General features: G+C 40.1%; 1 protein-coding gene across 1 annotated transcript; it reads left to right on the top strand.

Annotated features, from left to right (window-relative positions):
- Positions 1-6,973: 6,973 nt before the first annotated feature.
- Positions 6,974-17,292, top strand: TMEM30A (transmembrane protein 30A). The gene is made up of 7 exons (XM_053459436.1): positions 6,974-7,321; positions 10,655-10,768; positions 11,499-11,606; positions 13,095-13,185; positions 13,280-13,414; positions 14,951-15,154; positions 16,962-17,292. Exons 1-7 carry the CDS (start codon positions 7,082-7,084, stop codon positions 17,153-17,155), a joined length of 1,086 nt encoding a protein of 361 aa, XP_053315411.1. The 5' UTR covers positions 6,974-7,081; the 3' UTR covers positions 17,156-17,292.
- Positions 17,293-21,096: the final 3,804 nt, after the last annotated feature.

The following is a 21,096-nucleotide window of genomic DNA, read 5'->3' on the forward strand; positions in this document are numbered from 1 at the left end:
TGTTTTTGCTTGTAAATGGGGCAAACGTGATCGGATTTGGAAATGTCAACTGCTTTTTACGGGAATTTAAAGTGAATTGGCAGGCTATTGAATTGTGAACTGGATTTCGTAAAGTTGAATCCGCGCAGTAACTGTAACGTATTCTTGTGGCATCCCTAACCTAGACACTGCAAAATTCTGATCTAACATGGAGAGAGGTCTAACCCATGCAATGTCTTCACAAGTATTACCTGCCCTCACTAAAGAACTACAAAACTATGCAGCTGACAAGATAACATGGCAGGAATTTGCTTCTCTGATTTTAACCATACAGATCTTTTTGGAGGTTAAAAACTAGTGTATTTTTCTTTAAAAATTGTATTGGAAAGTATCAAATATGCTTGCCAGAAAGAGAATGAAACGTCAAAGGAAATGCTTGTATTGCAAAGGGATGTGCTCCAAAAATAGTTGATACTAGAAGTAAAGGTCAATGAGAGGTAGTGGGCTATTGAGTATTCCATGGTATGAGAAAACCATTTGACAACATGCTGGGGTGCGAGTCGGTATTGGAAATATTGACTCTTTTAATCATGATAGGTGCTTAAACTGGCCACTGGTGCTTAATGATTCTCATGGATTGCCTGCAAGTGCGTGGCAGTGACTTGGTGAAGTGAGTACTGCTGGACCTGGGTGTTTTGTATGTTGGGCATCCTTGATTTGGAAAGTATTTAATGTTAACAGTGTTTTTGTGCCCCAGCTTTCCGAATTCAGCTGGGACATATGCCTTCATCAGAATCTTTGCCATTTTGGGCTTCCATATGCTAAGGTGAGGTGTAACGGAAACAGCAGCATGTAAGATGCATTTGATTTGGGTTAATGCATTTCTAGATGTGTGTGGTGTGTTTGGTTGTAATATACTTATTGATTTATCATGTACAAGTAGAACATGGAGTATGTCAGCGATTGGTGTCGCTTGGATCACAGCTTTAATTAAAAAACAAACATATATTTTTTTTTTTTTTTATTTTGTTCACCAAAGGTAAAATGTCTAAAAGCAGAATACAAGAAATACATCTCAAATAAGTTTGAACGACCTTAAACCACAGAGCTGTACATTTTTTGAAACTTGCAAAATACTAATACCCACAGATTATGGATCATGTTTAAAGCCTTGAGGAAAACTATACCTATAGGATGTTTTAAAGGCATTCTTTTAAGTTTACAAATATAACGGTAAATCATTACATTTCCATGAATTTACAAAAGGGAAAGGACCTGTCATTTTTGTACTTCATCGGGGCATGCATAAAAAGTGATTTTCGGTGGAAAGTTTGTAAACTGTAGTGTTCCTGCAGGTTTAGACTATTCTTTTGGTTGCTATGTATTGGGTGTTGAACATGTATTGAGTATTTTTTTTTCTAAAAACAAACTGTCTTGGTTTTGTAAAAATAAAAACAATGTAAGCCCTCAAAAGAGATTAATGATCCAAAAATGCTGTATAAATTTCAGTGTATCCCTTTTTTAAATAAAAGATATATCACCACCAGCAAGCATGTTTTGTGTTATTTATTGGGGTCCAATAGGTATGAATACATTAGGAGAGGAGGTCGCTGCCCTGTGCACTGAAACCAGAGAAACGTTTTGAATCTTTTATAGGACTGCGTCTAGCTAAGAAACTGGACTATAAAGTATAAACTTGTTTCTGTCAATTTTACCCCTCTTTATCATGTTTAGTGTACGCACACAAATGACCCACAAAATTGGAAGCATAACACTGTCCAAGATGTCTTGGTATGCTGAATGGGAAATACCAAGACATTTTGGACGCTTGTATACTTCCATTTTTTTGGGAACAGTTTGGGGAAGGCACTTTTCTATCCCAGCATGACTGTGCACTCATAAACACATGGTTGGATTAGTTTGGATCCAGTTAGTTAGAACTTGACTGGGTCGCATACAGTCCTGACCTCAAACTTATTGAACACCTTTGGAATGAACTGGAATAGAGGTTGTGAGCCAGACCTTCTCGTCCGACATCAGTGTCTGGCCTCACAAATGCTCTACTGGATGAATGGACAAAAATTCCAACAGAAACACTCCAAAATCTTGTGGAAACTCTTCCCGGAAGAGTGGAAGCTGTTACAGCTGCAAAGAGGGAAACAACTACATAGTGTTAGTGCTGATCTGGCTTCCAAAGGCAGTTTGGAACTCAGTAAAGCTACAGTGGACTAGGGATGCACTGATATATCAGTGGCTGATATATATCATCCAAAAAGGGCATTATCGGCAAAATGCCGATATAAAGAAAAGCGGACAAAAATAATTGTCCGCAGGGGCCCTGCTGCTTACCTGTGCATTGCTCGCACAGTGTGCACAGCGTCTCTCGTACCGGCCAGAGGAAGCAGGAACGTGGAATCACGTGAATGCATATTACATGACTCTGTTCCTTCTTCCTCTGGGGTGTGACAAGAAAAGTTGTTAAAAGTAAGTAACACACAAAAATTGGACAGAAAAATTCAATAACAATATTAATATATATATATATGATTAACAGCAATCACACTCCTATCATGCCCAGGCAACCAGTACATGTTAGAACCTGGGCATGATTTGAGTGTGATTGCTGTTAACAATGATATATATAATATATATATATTAATATTGTTATTGATTTTTTTTGTCCAATTTTGGTGTGTTACTTTTAATGAAAGTGTGTTTTTTGTTATTAAAGGTGGGGGGTCATTTTCAGCCAAGTGAATGCTGAATTTCCGGTTTCGGTGCATCTCTACAGAGGACAGATTATTTTTACCTGTTTTTACATATCAACTCTGTGAGCGTGGCCATCTATCACTTTGTGTCTGACCTGTTGTTACTTCTAGATGCTTCCACTTCACAATACTAGCATTTACAACGACCCAGGAAGATCTAACAGGGCCCAAATTTCACAAACTGACTTGTGGCAAAGTAGGAATCCTATGAATGTTTAAATTCAATGAGCCAGTATGACTGCCAATGTTTGTCTATGAAGATGTTGTACCTAATGTGCTTGATTTTATATACCTGTTGACAATAAGTGTGGCAGAAACACCTAAATTCAGTAATTAGGAGGGGTGTCTACCTTCTTTTGGTCATATTGTATATATATATATTTACACTACCGTTCAAATGTCTGGGTTCACTTAGAAATGTCCTTGTTTATTTTTCTTTAAAGAAGAGCAAATGTTGTCCACTAAAATATGGATCAGAAATTCAGTGTAGAGATATTAATGTTGTAAATGAGTATTGTAGGTGGTAATGACAGATTTTTAATGGAATATTTTCATAGTCGTACTGAGGCCCTTTATCAGCAACTATCTCCTGTGTTCCAGTGGCATGTTGTGCTAGGTAATCCAGGTTTAAATTTAAAAGGCTAATTGATCATTAGGAAACCCCTTTGCAATTATGTTACTGTACTCAGACTGAGTAGCTCCGCTGTAGAAATCTTCCTTGCCATGACTGCTCAGTTGCTCAAGGGTTAATCCTCTATAATTCTCCCCCCAAGCACTAGTTGAGACTTAGTGTAGGGGTAAAACAGAACTCCCTTTATTGAGGACAGCACAGATATTTATACACAAAACATTATAGGATTAGGGGTACAATCTCATCAACTACCAGACAGCCTGGCGCCGCCATTCAGTTCTATGGCCAGCTATGCCCACCTGAGTAACTATTCCAGGATGATCCTGAGGGATCGGTGTCAATGCCGGGGTACCAATGGAAAGCTCAGGGTCCAAGGATGTTATGGACCAAAAAGTGACGTGATCCGTCGTAATGAGTGACAGCGTTGAAAACGTTCCCGGGAATTGTCTGTGCAGTAGCCGGGCCAGAGTTCCATAGCCACGGCTGGGTAAACCCCAGTCCTAAAGATATGTAATAAAACGAGTTCCCTCTCTGTAACCACTACCGAGTATTGCCCACCACAACACAGGAGGATAGCACTCAAACCGCTGGAAAGGATTTATTTCATTCAGGTGACAGTAGGGAAGCAGCATGCCAAACACCTGGTGGCGTGAAATGCAAACTTAAAGCACTCGCCATGCTGTCCCACTGTCTCCTGAATGAAATTAATCTCTGAAGGACAGGGCCGAACTGACAGACCACATTTAACCTTTAACTTCATTAGGCGGCCGGCAGAGGGGGTTTTAAAGCTGCACGACGGCTGCTTTGAACTTTGTGGCCGCTTTGAACACGTGACATTCAAGGGGGCTGGCTCACAGAAAGTGTTCCTCGTGGCAAGGAATAAATTGAACAATAGAATTTTTACTTATTTACTATTTCATTTTTACTTATCCAGTGATTAAACACCCTCCTGAATTTGTAGTCACTTAAGAGAACAAAATGTTCTAGGCCCAGAAATCGGTGAGAAGTAAAGGTTTTGTGTTATTTACTCTATTTCAATCTGCATATTTTATTGAAAAGGATTAGTGGCAGTAAATTGTGACTTCAGGCGTGCCGTGTATCATGACATTTTTTAGTGTACTGATTACTCCCAATTCCATCACATACGATTCTATCTCATGCATCTGCTGAGCTCTGATGTCATCTTTATCCAGCACACATGGATGGTGAGGAGTTAAGATTCTGTCCGTTCCCAGGTACTTATTTGGACTTAACACTTTTGGTTCCTGGGATTTTAATATTAATGTGGTATTCTGTTATCATAAAGGAACAATTTAATATAGTTTTAAAATGAATGATTTGTAGCTATTTGGATGGTAAATAGCATGGCTCAGATAGGCGTGTGTAAGGGGCGCGTGTGGGTTAGTGATGGGAAGTTCGGATCATTAAAGTGAATCGGATCATTTCGATTCGTTCACTGAAATGATCCGATTCATGATCCGGATCTTCGGATCACTCAGTGTGTCTGCACGGAGTTACTGTTTTCCAGTAACTCCGTGCAGGCACACTAACGATTGGCCCCGCCCCTTTTATTATGAATCCTCCCCCCTGCCTCCAGTGATGTCAATGAAGGCAGAGAGTCGTTCAAAGATTCGGATCTTACAGGGATCCGAATATTACAGTGATCCGGATCACTGTAAGATCCGGATCATTGTAAGATCCGGATCATTGTAAGATCCGGATCATTGTAAGATCCGGATCTTTGAACGACTCTCTGCCTTCATTGGCATTCTAATCATTAAGAGAATGTCACCATACTGTTATGGTATATAAATAAATACATTAAATGCATTAATAATCACTGCCCCCATGATTTACATTCCCCTTTACCTGCAACTGCACCTTAAGCTAACTTTATTAAATTAATTAAATTAACCCTCACCATTAAATTAACCCTAAACACCCCATCAACCATGACTGCCCTAAAATTAACCCTTAACACACCATCAACCATGACTGCCCCTAAAATTAACCCTTAACACCCCATTAAGCATAACTGCCCCAAATTAACCCTAAACACCCCATTAAGCATAACTGCCCCTAAATTAACCCTAAACACCCCGTTAAGCATAACTGCCCCCAAATTATCCTTAAACACCCCATTAAGCATAACTGCCCCCAAATTAACACTAAAGACCCCATCAACCATACCAATTTATTAGGTAATTTATCTGGAGTACATGCAATTAATTTAGGGGTAGTTATGGTTAATGGAGTATTTAGGGTTAATTTCAGGGGCCGTAATGGTTAATGGGGTCTTTAGGGTTAATTTCAGGGGCCGTTATGGTTAATGGGATCTTTACGGTTAATTTCAGGGGCAGTTATGGTTGATGGGGTATAAGGGTTAATTTTATGCTGATGACTGAGGGTTAATTTAATTAATTTAATAAAGTTAACTGTAGGTGCAGTTATAGGTAAAGGGGGGCAAACTCAGGGGAATCTAAATCCTGGGGGCAGTGTGAACATTATTAATGTATTTATTTATAAAAGTATGGTATCAGTAATATTCTCTGAATGATTCGAATCTCTGTAAGATTCGGATCCTTGTAAGATCCGGATCCCTGTAAGATTCGAATCATTCGACTCTTCGGTTCATTCGACTCTTCGGTTCATTCGACTCTTCGGTTCATTCGACTCTTCGGATCATTCGACTCTTTGAACGACTCTCTGACTCTATGAGTCATCGTTCCTGTGAGAATTAATGAGCTGTAACCTGACCCCAGAGTGCTCTGCAGATGACTCACAGCTCTAGGATCAGGTTACAGCTGCATGATGATTCACAGACTGAACCGCTACAAACGAATCGTTCAGTCTAGTGAACCGACTCATCCGGATCACTAAAAAGAACCGGATCAAATGAACGATTCGTTCATGATCCGGACATCACTAGTGTGGGTACAAGAGCTCGACCATGCGATACAATACATGGGGCTGGTGTCCAAGTATTTCCAGGGCTGCTTTTCATTCCCAGTCCGACCCTGTTGAAGGAACATGAGTTTGCAGCCTACTGTTTGTGTGGTACGGTCTGCCAAATCTTGACATCGAGGATTTACAGCAACACTGTTCGGGTGAAGAAAGCGAACGTAGATGGGAAGTCCTGGCATGCCAATTGGCGTTAACTGTATGTTTTTGCATGATGTGCTATTGTAATCAAGGGGTTAAATAGAACTTACGTTAACCCCCTGGTTGTAGGTCTGCCTACTCCCTACTTCTGCTAAGACTGTATGCTCCAAGGGGCAGCGACCTCCTTCCTAATGTATTCATACCTATCTAACCCCAATGAAGTTATTTAGACTGTACTATACTGCACGCCACATAGTGCCTGTACACCAACCTACAACAGATACTGCGCAGCCAGTGGCTGTATATGTTCCTGTATCATACTACACCTCAGTGGCTGGTGGCGTGAAATGCACGGTGCTATAAGTGGCCTTATAGCACCGCCGCCTTATTAGCGCTTAGAAAATTAAAGGCAACCATAATTAGTTTCTCTGCACAGCGACAACCGACCACACACAACCCAAGCCCGCCACCTTGAGCGCGCATGCGCCGCGTTCGTCCCGCCCACTGGCGTCAGGCTTCGTTGTGTGTGTTCGGAAGCTTCCTTACTCAGTGCTCCGTGTCTCCTTATTCAGTTCATTTGCCCGGGTGGACACGGTTCGTTATGGCAATGAACTACAACGCTAAGGAGGAGGATGGAAATCACCACTCAGGCGCGGGTCCCGGTGCGGGCTTGAAGAGCAAGAAGCCCGATAACACGGCCTTCAAACAGCAGAGACTTCCGGCTTGGCAGCCGATCCTCACTGCCGGTACCGTCCTGCCGGCCTTCTTCGTCATCGGCATTATCTTCATACCTATCGGTATTGGTATCTTCGTCACCTCGAACAACATCCGGGAGTTTGAGGTAAAGAGGCAGTTCTCCGAGAGGGTTTATAAATGTGTAAACATGGGGGAGGGGTTAATGCTAGGGGTAATTTGTCTAGTGTAAACCCCTCGGTGGGTGATTAGTACATCTCGAAAGGGTAACTGCTTAAATCTGCCAGGGAAGGGCAATCTGCGGTGCTGCTATTAAGCAAGGCGGCACCTTGGATGGGTTGGAAGCCTTTCAGCTAACAGGGTGGGTGCAGGGCTTAGGAACATGTTATTAGGGACCTGTAAGTAATGGGTTAGCCAGCGCCGTGTAGGTTGGGTGTTAGTGTTATTTAATTGCTGCTGCTGTCATAACATTTAGTTGTTTACCTTAATTGACTTTGAAAATGAAGAGCCTTTATTTGTAAGTCCAGGTGGATGTTTGTATAACCGTCAGGCACCGTATAAACATACCATATACCAGTCGTGACTTAAAAGCTGCCTGCAAAACTATGGCCGCTGCTGCAAATATGTGTTTTTTTTTTTTTTTCTTGTGTAAATCGCTGCTGCGAATATACTTTGACGTAGATACGCAAATCTCTGCTGTTTTGTCAGTCTAACCTAACGGGGAAAAAGAAATTGTAAAAAACGCATCCGCATACCTGTGAGCGGCTTTGAGATTTTTTTTTTTGGCCTTCCTGAAGCCTCTCTTTCAGCAGTTCCCCTTCCATTGCGTCGTTTCCAGCCGTGGCAAGCAGGAACAGTGTACATTCTTTTTCTGCCCTTCCCTTCCTTGCTGCTAGCAGGAGCCTATTTCTGAAGTATCTGCTTTACGCATGAAAGTCTGACCCCAGAATCAGGTTGTCTATATATATATATATATATATATATATATATATATATATATATATATATATAGGATTTCACTCTGGGGGGGGGTCCCATGAATGTGGCCCCCTGTTATAATTCACAGAATGAGTGCTCATGCCCGCTACTAGCACTACCTTTAAACAACGCTCCATTTAAAAGCATATGACAGCGTGGCCCCTGTGAATTTCCATGTTATCCATTTTGAAATGCATGGGGGGTTCTGAAGGATACCCCATATACATTTGCCCCTGCCCCCCCACTATTTGCAGTGTAGGCTTGCACATGATATATTTACCTTCAGTTAACGCCAGCACTTGCTACGGTCAGGGCGTCTGCTCAGCCACCTGTGTGCATGCAGTGTAAGCACTCCCGTTGAGATCAATGTGAGCGTATTCCCGCCAATCATTGGAGGCTTCAGGTACCCAATCAAAGCAAATGTCGGACCACAGAGAGGGAAGACAACTGCTGTAGCATGGTTGCGATTTCTGTGTCTGGTGCTTTTCTTTTTCTTTGCGATCTTATGCATACTTGTGCCAGGCACGATAAAAGCATGCAATATACCAGCCATGACGGAACGTAAAAGCTTGCACAGTTGCGTAAGGTTGGCATTGCTGTCAAGCGTTATGTAATTTTACGGTGAAATTTCCGATCCTTTTCTGCAGTCTCATGTGTATTGTGCGAATCCTTTAGTTTGATTAGGACTCAAACAGGTAGGGGCATGTAGGCCACCCCCAGCCCATTCATACCTGTTGTACCTAACAATGTGGCCACTAGAATTTGCTTACAATACAAACAATTAGGCAGGCAATACAGCTATACATAAATATTAATCCTTTATGGTCAAAGCTCTTCGTAGTCCTTGCTTTATTAAAACAAAGCAATATCCAGAAATCTGATATTTTGGTTTAATAAGTGAATAGTAGTGTTCAATAATGGCGGTCTTTGTGTGGGTGAAATATATTGTTTTAAATGTGTCATATTTCCTATTACATCACACTGGAACTTATGTCCCTTAGTGACAGCCATGCTTAAACATTTGCTTACTCGAGAATGCATTGAAAAGATCTATATGGAACTTGGCTTGACATTACCTGAATTGCTCAATAAAGTGTGTTGTGACTCTTATGTATTTTCTGACTTAGCCAATAGGTAGCTAATGCATTCTTAAACTAAAACTCCAATGATGCTCAAGCAGCCATAAAATACACAACAATGGATGATCAACCCCGGTATAATTTGTGATGTGGAATTACATGAATTATTAATTGGTTTGAGCCTCTTCTGTTGCGCTGTGTGTGAGCCGCAATCCTACTCCTACGCCACTTTTTAAATTGCTGCCTTTCTCGAACGTACTTCGGGTAAACGGTTAACGCCAATGTCTAGTGCCAGAGCTTCATGAGCAGTTTAAACGATGCAGGTAAAGTTCAGTTAGAGTGCTAGAATTTAATGCATTGATGGCTTTCCTCGGGGATGTGTTATGGTCTCATGCAGCTCCACCAATGATCCATGTATATTAAAGTACTATGTAAGGGCTCACCAAACCCCCAGCGCCATGTGGCAAAAAAAACGACCTGGTGTCTAGGGCTTTTCAGGGATGTACTGTACTTAGCAATGCCCCTGCCCAGTACCACCAACGGCCCTCCCAGCATACAGCTGGCCTGCACTCCCTCAGTCTGATCAAATCTGAAAGCATTCTTACTTTACAAACTTTAGCACATTACTGTATAGCATATATTTTTGAGCAGTAGTGTTTTGGACGTAATTTTACATCGGTGAAATGTTGCATTGATATTGGTGCCAGATTAGAGCATTTTGTTTCGTGTCATAAAATAACCTTAGAAAGCTGCAGGACCAAATGTAGGTATTGTTAATTAATGGGAGTCAGTAGTCATAGGGGAAGCAGTCGTACAAATACAAGAAGTGAAATGGCTACATTTAGAGGACAGCCCAGGGTGAAATTGCACGGGCCAGAGTTCCTTCTGCATGCGGCTATTTTGAACTTGTTACGTATTTTGATGCTTTTTGTTACAATTTTTTTTGAATCTTGGACACTCCAAGGTTGTAGTAAATACCGGTACAAGTCTGTAAACAAATGTACTTATTTTTGTCCCTGAAATGAAAAGGCAAAATGCAAGGAAAGCATTGTTTGTCAACCTTTTCCAGCAAGTCTTGCATCTGCAGCCCTGTTCCGAGCGATCTTCATCTGTTCACGTCCAAGTTATTATTCTTACTTTTTCTGTAGTTCTCTCTAAATATATATATATATATATATAATATATATATAATATATATTATACATGAATTAGTTGTCTTCATATCTTATATGCAAAATGTCTAGGCTTTTTGTAAATATGAGTTTACATAAACTTAAAATACTTTATTGTTGGATTTGTTATATAAAGTAGTCTCAGTGGTTTCTACTGTCATTGGAGACCTGGGGGGTCTAAAAGTAATTTTGCTTCCCTTTTCTAATGTTTAATGTGTTTGTTTTTTTTGTTTTTTTTTTTCTGTTCTTCAGATTGATTACACTGGAATGGATCAAAATAGTGACTGTTACAAGTGCTGGAACGCATCCTATAACAGCACAAAGTGTAGCTGTGTTGTGAATTTCACACTGGATTATGCCTTTGAGGTATTTCATGAAATATTCACAGATTAAACTCTCTTATGGTTCCCTCAGTCTTTAGAAATCAGTGTGTTTTTAGCATCACGTTTATCCACCCACAATGCAAACAACCTTTATGATGGAATCTCATAGTACTGGCAGGACCAGTCTTTGGAGGTTCATGTCTACCGAATAGACAGAAGCTCAAGACCACTTGAGGATCACGCATATCAGAACAGCTTGTCTAAGGGATTTCAAGTGTAGTGATTTTCTGAACTTGTGCGAACCAGCTATAGCACCGCACTTGAAGACCCAGACCTTAGTTCAGCTTGTGAGCATTCCACGTCCTAGGCAAGGGGCAATAGGATACATTTGTTAATTTCTCTGAATGGACGTCATATGTTCGCATTGTGCTACAAGAGAATTTAATTTCCTCTAAGTATGTGGCTATGACATGGGCATGTTGTGCGTTTGCATTGCAACTTTATCATTAGAAGATGATGGTGTAGTGCATAGATTTGTATTTAGGGAGAGGCTGTGGAAACTACAGACCTTCTGATGTGAAGAGGACAATAAGTAGAACATTGCTGTTGGAGGGTCTTTTTTTTTTTTTATGGGCCTATAAATGGTTATCGAGTATTGAATGTGCAGTCATGGCTTATTCCATGGCTTATTCCAACATTAGCACCAGAACTGCTCAGCATGGTCCTTATTTTGTTCCTCTTTAAATGACCAAAATACTTGTTCTCCTTTACAGAGTAATGTGTTTATGTATTATGGACTGTCCAATTTCTATCAAAACCATCGTCGATATGTGAAGTCCAGAGATGACAGTCAACTTAACGGGGCCATATCTTCTCTTACCGTAAGTAACATTGTGATATAATCATGGAATGAATGTGCCGGATTAGGATGTAGGAGGTTTGAGAAACTATTAGCCTTTGCCTCCTTTTCATGCCTGTTATTTACAATAAGCTTACAGGGCACATCTGGGTGTTTATGTATATACGCTGCAACATAGCTGTGCAAGGAGCAGGCGTTGGTTAAACCGCAGTCCCTCCCGTATACTACAGCCCAACGCAGTTAGCCTTAACATTTATTACCATAGACTACCAAAAATGGTAGAAACACTCAGGTTGCAGTAATACATTAGAATAATGCTATATGTGGTTGTTTTTATTTTAGATAACATTATAAATATTGGGACATTTATGTGTGTGTATATAATTTAAGTTATTATATATACGTTCCATGTAATGCATATATTGAAGGAGTAACAATTAGTAGCCTTCAGGGCTGTATGGTTTTGTTGGAGTCATCCAAGTACGCAACATTTCAAGGTCCTATTTAAATATTAAAAGGATTGTGATCAATGAAACTTCAAATCAATGGAAGCTGGTCTAAAATGATTTACTTGGTTGACCTTACACTAGCCTCTGTTTTTGATTGCAATTGTTGTGTGCGTTTTTCTTTTGATACAGGTTAATCTAGGGGGCAGCACATGGGAAGTAGAGATATATAATTGTCGGTTCCCATAGTTTTCTATACTTCTTGTTTTCAGGATAAGGGCTCTCTTCAGATACTATTTCTTTATCATATTTAATTTCCTATAAAAAAATGAATTTTGAAAATCTTTTACTCATTTACAAAGGCTACAAGTAGCGTTTTGCTATTTCAAAACCACCCCCCCCAAATCTGTTTAATCTGTCCCATGTGCTAATTTACCTCCATCAAACCATTTTTTTAAAATATGCCAGATACCCTGGCATAGAATTAGTGCAAATTCTATGCACTAATTTCACCACCAGCCTTTGTCAACATTTGTGGTGGTATTTTTTTTTCTTCACACACATTGTACTTCAGGTGTGGATTTACAGCTCCTAGTATATAGTCAAAGTGCGTCCTGGGATGGGTGTTCGGTGTTGCTGAATGCCTCGCTATCCAGGCATTTCCCTGACACCATTGTAGCTTAAGAAGCACTTGTGTATGGTGGATGTTGACATCCCGGGGAGGGGCACACATGGCCTCTGATGCCGATCTCAGTGTTGCTGGATGCCTCATCATCGAGGCATTACAGCAACACCGTTTAAGTGAAGAAAGCGATCTACGCTTCTCGAATGGCATTCACGTCATTAGTCGCTAAGTGATTGTTTTTCTGTCCGTTAAGGAGTTAAAGGTCTGTGTGGTTTGAAATACTTTCATATGAGAGTCTCATGTAAGACTGATAGATGAAATTGTGCCCAATATGGCTTGAGAGCCCTTAATACTAATAAAAACTGCCAGTGTGTGTAGATGTTACGTTTTCTTGACCAAACAGCCGGAATTGAAATACATATTTTGTATCCCTTTATAGAATCCAAGTAAAGAATGTGAACCATATCGTCTGGGTAAAGATAATAAACCCATTGCCCCGTGTGGTGCCATTGCAAATAGTATGTTTAATGGTAAGTTTCCTTATTTCCTTTCTCCTGTTTTTATTTTCTTCCTCTGTTGCTTCCAGAAAAGGTTTAACTATGCAAAATATACTTGTAATTGTAGACACGTTTCGCCTCTATCAAATTGTAAATGAAACGGAAAAGACGATTACACTGAATAATAAAGGTATTGCTTGGTGGACGGATAAGAACGTCAAGTTCAGAAATCCTTCAGGAAACTTAAGTAAAGTATTTGAAGGTAAAATGGACATCACAAGGAAAATACATTTATCCTGTTTGACGTTGGTAACAGTTGTTTTTTTTCATATATTGCAGCAGCTCTGTACGATTGGATGGGTATAAGAGAGCTCTCTGAAGATGTATCTGTAATCCTATTACATTTTGATTTGAGGTTTCCTTTTGTACTATTCACATTTACAATTATCAGACTATTATCAATGGAAGAAATGTTTTCTGCACTTCCACTACTTTGTCCAAGTTCACATTTTGCATGTGTCCCTATAGTATATGCAAACAAAAAAGTGACTAGCTTTGTTGATACTAGGACAATTTAGCTCGCTGATCTGTGAGAAAAAAATCTCCATCAGCATATCAGACTGGTCCTACCCACAAGAGCTATCAAGAACCAAAGCCAGAGGGAAAAATCCCCTGAATGAGGGAACCAACATTATTATTATTATTATTATTATTATTATTATTATTATCCTTTATAATTTTCGCAGCGCTTCTTACAATACATATAATCAAGGGGTATGACAAGATGAGAATTGACTGACAAAGCCAAACTGATACATTAGTCTCAGAGAGCCCTGGTCACAAGCTTACACCCCTTTATTTTGATCTTATTCCATGACGTACACTGAAAAGCCATAACATTATGGCCACTGACAGGTGAAGTGACTAATGCTGATGATCTTGTTATCATGGCACCTGTCAGTGGGTGGGATATATTAGGCCACGAGTGAACATTTCATCCTCAAAGTTGATGTGTTAGAAGCAGGAAAAATGGGCAAGCATAAGGATGTGTGTGACTTTGATAAGGACCAAATTGTGATGGCTAGAAGTCAGAGCCTCTCAAAACCTGCAGCTCTTGTGTTGTGTTCCCACTCTGCAGTGGTGAGTACTAGAGCCCTGCGCGGGACTGCTTTTACAATCCCGCTGATTTTTTTTTTTTGCCCGCTCCCGCAATGTGTGTGTTCCACTCCCACAACATATGTGGTCAATCACGCCCACCTCCTTACCTGAACTGCAGATTTTCCGCGTGGTCCCGCAAGGCTGCCTTCGCATTGCTCCCTCACAGGAACACAGCGGAGTCACGCAAAGTGACGTCGCATCATGTGACTCCGCTGTGTTCCTGGGAGGAGCAAGAGAAGAGATGCTGTGCGGGAGCAACGCGAGGGCAGCCTTGCGAGACTGCGTGGGATTACCGCCTAAAACACCAGCAAGCCCGCTCCTGGAAGTTTTTTGGCGGGACCCGCATCCCAATGCAGTCCTCTAGTCAGTTAAAAGTGGTCCAAGGAAGGAAACGCGGTGAATACAAAACAGAGTAGCTCAGCAGCGAATAGACAACAATTAAGTTGCCTGGCCTCTGGTGGAACGGCTTTCACTGTAGTAAATATTATTTAAATGCTGTCCTCAGCTCTGCTAGGACTCATAGTTTTCTTTGTGTTTTGGCTTTGTTGAATATAGTCATATCTCAAATAATTGATAAATCAACCACTTGCCTTTAAACCTTTTGCGTGTATTAGACTTTTCTTTTTACTATTGTTTATAGTAACAACAAAACCAATTAACTGGGAAAAGCCTGTATATGAACTCGATGAGGACTCGAGTAACAATGGATTTATCAACGAAGACTTTATTGTATGGATGCGTACTGCTGCATTGCCTACATTCAGAAAGCTGCATCGCCTGATAGAGAACAACTCTAAATATCCTACTTTGGCCCCAGGAAGTTATTCTCTGAAAATTGATTACAGTATCCTTTAAGTTTTATTGTATTTTATTATAGATATTTTAAGAAATCTCTTGCATAGCTAAAACGTGTAATATAATTTGGACAATTTATATATATATATATAAAGTAAAAATCAGATGCCTTTATTAGGCGAGGTAAGCATTTGCATATCAGAAGTCAGAACTTGGAATGCACCGATGTTTCTGTGGCCGAAAAGGGCATTATCCGCAAAATGACAAAAATAATTGTCCGCAGGGGCCAGGCTGCTTAGCGTTGGTCGCGCAGTGTGCGAGCAGCGTCTCTTGTACCGGCCAGGAGAACAGGAACCCAGTGGAGTCACGTGAATGCACATCACATGACTCTGCTCTGTTCCTTCTACCCCTGGGGGCGGGACAAGAGAAGTTGTTTGCGCTGCCGGGCCCCTGCAGAAGTCTGCAAGTGAGAGATCTGCAGTTCAGGTAAGGGGGTATGCATGCATGCATGCATGAATGTGTGTGTGTGTGTGTGTGTGTGTGTGTTAGCATGGATGTGTAAGTATGGGGAGGGGGAGGATAGCATGACATAGGGAGGCTGTAATCATACTCCTATCATGCCCAGGTTCCAGCATGTACTGGCTGCCTGGGCATGATAGAGTGTGATTGCTGTTAGCAATTGTGTGTGTGTGTGTATGTATATAATATTGTTGTTGTTTTTTTGTCCAATTTTGGTGATACTCACTTTTAATAAGTGTGGTTAATACACCAAAATTGGGCAGAAAGACAGAAAAATATATATATTGCTAACAGCAATCACACTTGTATCATGCCCAGGCATACCCAGATTCCAGCATATACTGGTCCCTGGGAATGATAGGAGTGTGATTGCTGATATGCTGTTATATGAATTGGCCAAAGCATAATTAAGCTCACCCGCCACGTCAAGGCACACTCTCAATAGGGTGAGAACCTACTCTCACCTCCTACATAGTGGGCACACAAAGCAGTTTATACTGCTACCAAAACCATATTAACCACAAGCTGCTTGCTGTCCAGGGGTTAATAGGGAGGAGGTTTAATTGCACCTCCCCCAACACATTAATATGGTTTTGGTAGCAGTATAAACTGCTTTGTGTGCCCACTATGTAGGAGGTGAGAGTAGGTTCTCACCCTATTGAGAGTGTGCCTTGACGTGGCGGGTGAGCTTAATTATGCTTTGGCCAATTCATATAACCAAAACCTCTCATTTATATTATGTTTATATATTTGTTGCCAACTTTATTAGGGTAAGAAGCGCAGACCGTTTTTGTTTCATGTATGTTTATCAGTTTACTTGCTTTATTCCCTCTTAATACATTAGAAAACAGAGCAATGTAAGTATACATACTGTAAATATTTAACCCCTTAAAGACAACGGGTTTTCCTTAAACCCATTAATGACAATGCATTTTGAGCCTGCATTTACATGTATAGGCTTTGTCATGAAGCGGTTAAGCATTAGGGAAGCCATTATCTACAACCTTAAATTGAATCAGAAAAATGTGTGCGTTTCAGTATTAATGGCAACAGGGGGTTGTGTTTGTGAAAATACCTAAAATTATTTATTGTTCAGGTTACTCCAGTACCAGTGTTGGGAAGTGGATGTGTAAAACACAGATGAGGGCATGTCTCTAGTGGACGGAATGCAGTATTTTCCTGCTAACTGGACAATTCCAGTACTTGATGTGACAACCAGGCCCCCTTTTTTTTTATTTTCTTTTTTTTTAAGACTTCCACACAAATCACTATAGTCTGATGGTTATGCTCAGAGCCATTTGAAAATCCTGCTTGAGTTTTTCCTATACAGCGTTTAGATTACCCTGTAAGAAGCTTTGATGGAAGAAAACGAGTGATCCTGAGCACCATCTCGTGGATGGGAGGAAAGAATCCATTCTTAGGAATTGCATACATCACTGTCGGATCAATCTGCTTTTTCCTTGGTGTCGTGTTGCTCATTATACATCATAAATACGGAAACCGCAACAATAGTGATGGTATCCCAAACTAAGCCCACTCCCGATATGGTCCTGCATGTGCTCCTGGGCTGTGAACATTATGCACAAGCTTGAATGCTAACATCCTGCTGTAGCATTTCTTATTACTCTTTCTTTTCTTCGGGATCATTTTAACACCGTTTTATTTGTTGTAAAAGCTGCTGATCAAAGCAAAAGACCATCTGTATGAAATGTACTTTCTTAAAGATTTTTAGTTTATTATTGTCAGTAATGATTGTTCAGTTATGGGTTTGATATTGAGCGTCATATATTCCTTTCATATAGAACTATAAAATCTATGCTGGAGTGTGTTGTCTAGCAATAAAAGCTTTCCTTGATGGCAGATGGTCCAAGTCAAGATGAGAATGTCATAACATACAACAACTTAAAGAAATACCCTTCTTGTATGTCTAATACTTCTGCCCCCGCCCCACAAACATATTTGCCCATTTATAAATCCTGGCTGTTTCAACTACATTATGGTTGAATTATGCCAATATTTTAGGCTGTAGTTTTAAAAAAATCTATTAAAGGAACAGCATAAGTCCTCCTATCTTGCTTGCTTTCAAAGTGGCTTGCCTCAGCAATGCTACCCGTCAGGCATACAACAGCCACTAGTAGACAAAACAAGCAGTGTGTGTAAATAAGACGCATTCAGGCGAATGAAGATAGAAAAAGTAGCTATGTGTAATCATTCCTAATATCATTGTGGTAATACTATAAAAAGATTTTTGCACACAACCTTTAAGAGTTATATATAGTTGGGTTTTATTTTTGTTCTCTAACTCATGTATGCTATGCTTGTTACAGTTAAAGGTATATGTTTAAACTGTTTCCTGTACATTATGTATATGGTGGAGGTTATTCTATAAAGGATGTGAATAGTCCATGCTGCTCCTCTAAGTTATTTTAATGTTGACATGTACTTGTTTGATTCTGTTTATGTTCCATCGTTCCTTCTGCAATTGCCATTTCCTTCCATGTTAGAAGAGTCTTCCCTTTTCCTGGCAGTCTTTTTTTTTTTTTTTGCTATTCTTGGATGCTGAAAGGTAGATGTTTTTGAATTAAAGTTGAACTTTATGAAATCTGATTACTGCACAGTTAAGTGGTGATGTTTGTGGTTTTAGTGCAGAATGCGGTGTTAGGCAGAAGTTTTTACCCAGTGTACATCTTGTAAAACTTACAGTCCGCTACAGGTATCTTTGTGGGACATTCATCTACTTATTGCCTGGGGAGTTTAATCTGTGGTACAAACATTGGAAAATTAAACACAGGCCTTATGTGTGTGTCACTTCTGCGAATACATTGACATTTGTAATTTATGACAACACATTCTATTTTGCCGAGGTATCCGCCATACTCCACTACTGTCACATTTTGCTTCACCTGTTTTTAATTGGAATTTTCTAAATAACTGTTTATTGTCCTTATACTTTTGTTGTATTCCTTGCCAGACAATAAATTACCATACAAAAATGTCTGCTTTGTCCTATCAATATTGAAGTCTTAATTTGAGCAATGGAAGTAATTAACCTGTAATATTGTTGGAGTGGGTTGCAGATCAATTCAAGGTGTGTTATCTCATAATTAGGGAGAAAAAAAGATATGTCGGCACTATTTGTGTAAGAGAGTCTGGTGTAGCATTATCTAACGGCCATTTGAAATTATAAACTAGTTACTATCCCAGATGGATACAGTAGGCTTCTATTTAAACTATTAATGGGGTCAGGTCGTTACGGAAGAAGAAAAAATAACCTTTTAATAGCAGAAAATTGCAGCTCAAAGTCCAGTTTAACAGATAGGCCTGGAAATCGAATGAGGTCATTAAAAAAAAACAAAAAAACGCAACTACAAGCATCTTGTCCAAATAAGGAGTGGGTCTTCAAATAGAGCACTCATGAAGATTGGGGGTCCACCTTGAGGCCAATACCCACACTGACGCCGTGTACAGCAGTCGAGGAACGGTCCTATAAAACTGTAGCCTGGTGTTGCATGGATCTCTAGGTTACAGAGAATATATCCCACCACTGAAGGCCAATGTTTGAGAGGCTGCGGGGAAGTGATTGACAATTCCCATTCATGGTAGATGGTATACCTGTGGAGATTGAGGATTTCTGTTTAATATCAATATCTCCATGCACGTATTGAACCCTTGCCTCAAGTGGTTCTCTTTTATTTACCCCCCCCTTAACAGTGGGGGTCCCACCCTGACCAAATTTCAAGACCAACTAGTCCACAGAATATGCACAGCCACTACACAAGCTCTAGCTAATGGAAGGGAGCTGCTCCTACTTCTGCGAGTGTTGCTAATAATTGGAATGCGTTAATTATGGAAAAAAAAATAATGGCAAAATCTTAACAAGTGAAGGTATGCATGTCACCATGTGCTAAGCAATACTGAATCTCTCTCTTTATACACACACACACACACACACACACACACACACACACACATGTTGATGCAGCACATGAAGAAGGGGGTTGTATAACCTTGAAAAATGACCGCTGCGGACAATTGTATTGATCTTCTGGGTCTCATCAATACACTCAGGCTTTTTTTAGGCGAGCATGTGTTTTGAAAGGATACTTTTCTTACGTAGAAGTGCTTCCAGACGAACCGTTATTGCAGTGTTAACCAAGGACTGGTTCCTGTTCTTGTGACGTGGTTCAACTAGGAGTCACTTTCGCAGTGATTGTATGATGGCATTAATATTTCACTGCCTTAAACCACTTCAGAATAGAACGTATTCTTACGCCTCACCTAAGAAGTATTGCCAACTTTAACTTTTCGTCTACAACTCAACCCGGTTCTTTTGGTGTTATTTTGATTATTGTATATGCCTTGTTCACTTTGCTGTTGGGTTCTATTGCTTTCGTTTTGATACCAGTTCTTGGATCTGTATCTTTCTTACTGAACACCACCATACTCTTACTATCAACATCCTTATGCATATCCGAATCATGTCTTGTCTTTAGCACTGTGAAACTCTAATCAGCATCAGTATTAAAGGTGTAGAAGCCGGGACGGCTGCCAAAAAAGTATTATCCTCGCCCATTTCCCAGCAACAAAAAAAGAGAGCGGTCCCTACGCACATTTCATTAACAGCCGTTAGCTTCATCAGGGGACTAATATTCAATATTTTAAATATTAAAAATATGCTTGCTGATGTAGACTCTTGTTTCCTTGACTTTTGCCATAACTAGGTTTTCATCACATTTTCACCTTCCCTTGTGTAAGATTTTAGCTCAGCTTTATTTCAACGTAATTGTAGCCGGAAACCATTTAAGTATTTCCCCCTAAATGTACCTTTTTGGGAAATGAATCCTATCACTGCATCTAATACCACACCATATGACTATATCATGCCCCACCTGTCTTGACATTTTTAATATTAATATAAAAATGTGTAAAGGTATGTTAGGAAAATTTATATGTCTAGGTGAAGACTTTTAGCATAATCATACAGTATGCTACCGGTATATGCACCTGCAACACCATAACTACTAGATAAAATTGGTGTTGTTTAAATCCAAGCATAATAAAAAAAATTATGTTAATATTAATAAAAACATAGTAAATATGATTGACTAATGCAAGAGGAAAGCGGTTAGACTACAGAAACTCGACCATCATGGAGTCTTTTACATCCCTGTACAACCTCAAGGCTGTTCACTAGGTCACCACTAGGTGTCCCCCGTATCTCACTAGAGCTCAGGGCGAAGACCGGAAGACGCGCTGCAGCGCTCTAATCTCTATGGTTCTCCTGGCAAGCTGCGGTTGCTCAAGAACTATTTGAGTAATTAAACGATTACTGTCCCTGATATTATATGTTTCGTACCGTCTGAACCGATTTAAAGCGAATTGCTTTACGTTTCTTTAATATCTTATCGAGGTATATTTAATTTTGCGCTAATGGTTTGCCAACGAGCAAAATGGCGGCTTTTCACCTCCCAC

The sequence above is a fragment of the Spea bombifrons genome, chromosome 3, assembly GCF_027358695.1.
Source record: "Spea bombifrons isolate aSpeBom1 chromosome 3, aSpeBom1.2.pri, whole genome shotgun sequence".
NCBI lineage: Eukaryota > Metazoa > Chordata > Amphibia > Anura > Pelobatidae > Spea > Spea bombifrons.

What these genes read in the sequence shown, in the direction of transcription:
- TMEM30A (XM_053459436.1), top strand. Translation starts at nt 7,082, where the DNA reads ATGGCAATGAACTACAACGCTAAGGAGGAGGATGGAAATCACCACTCA. An exon ending in GGGCCATATCTTCTCTTACC is followed by an intron (nt 11,607 to 13,094) that starts GTAAGTAACATT and finishes ATCCCTTTATAG; the next exon opens with AATCCAAGTAAAGAATGTGA. An exon ending in TGCAAATAGTATGTTTAATG is followed by an intron (nt 13,186 to 13,279) that starts GTAAGTTTCCTT and finishes TTGTAATTGTAG; the next exon opens with ACACGTTTCGCCTCTATCAA.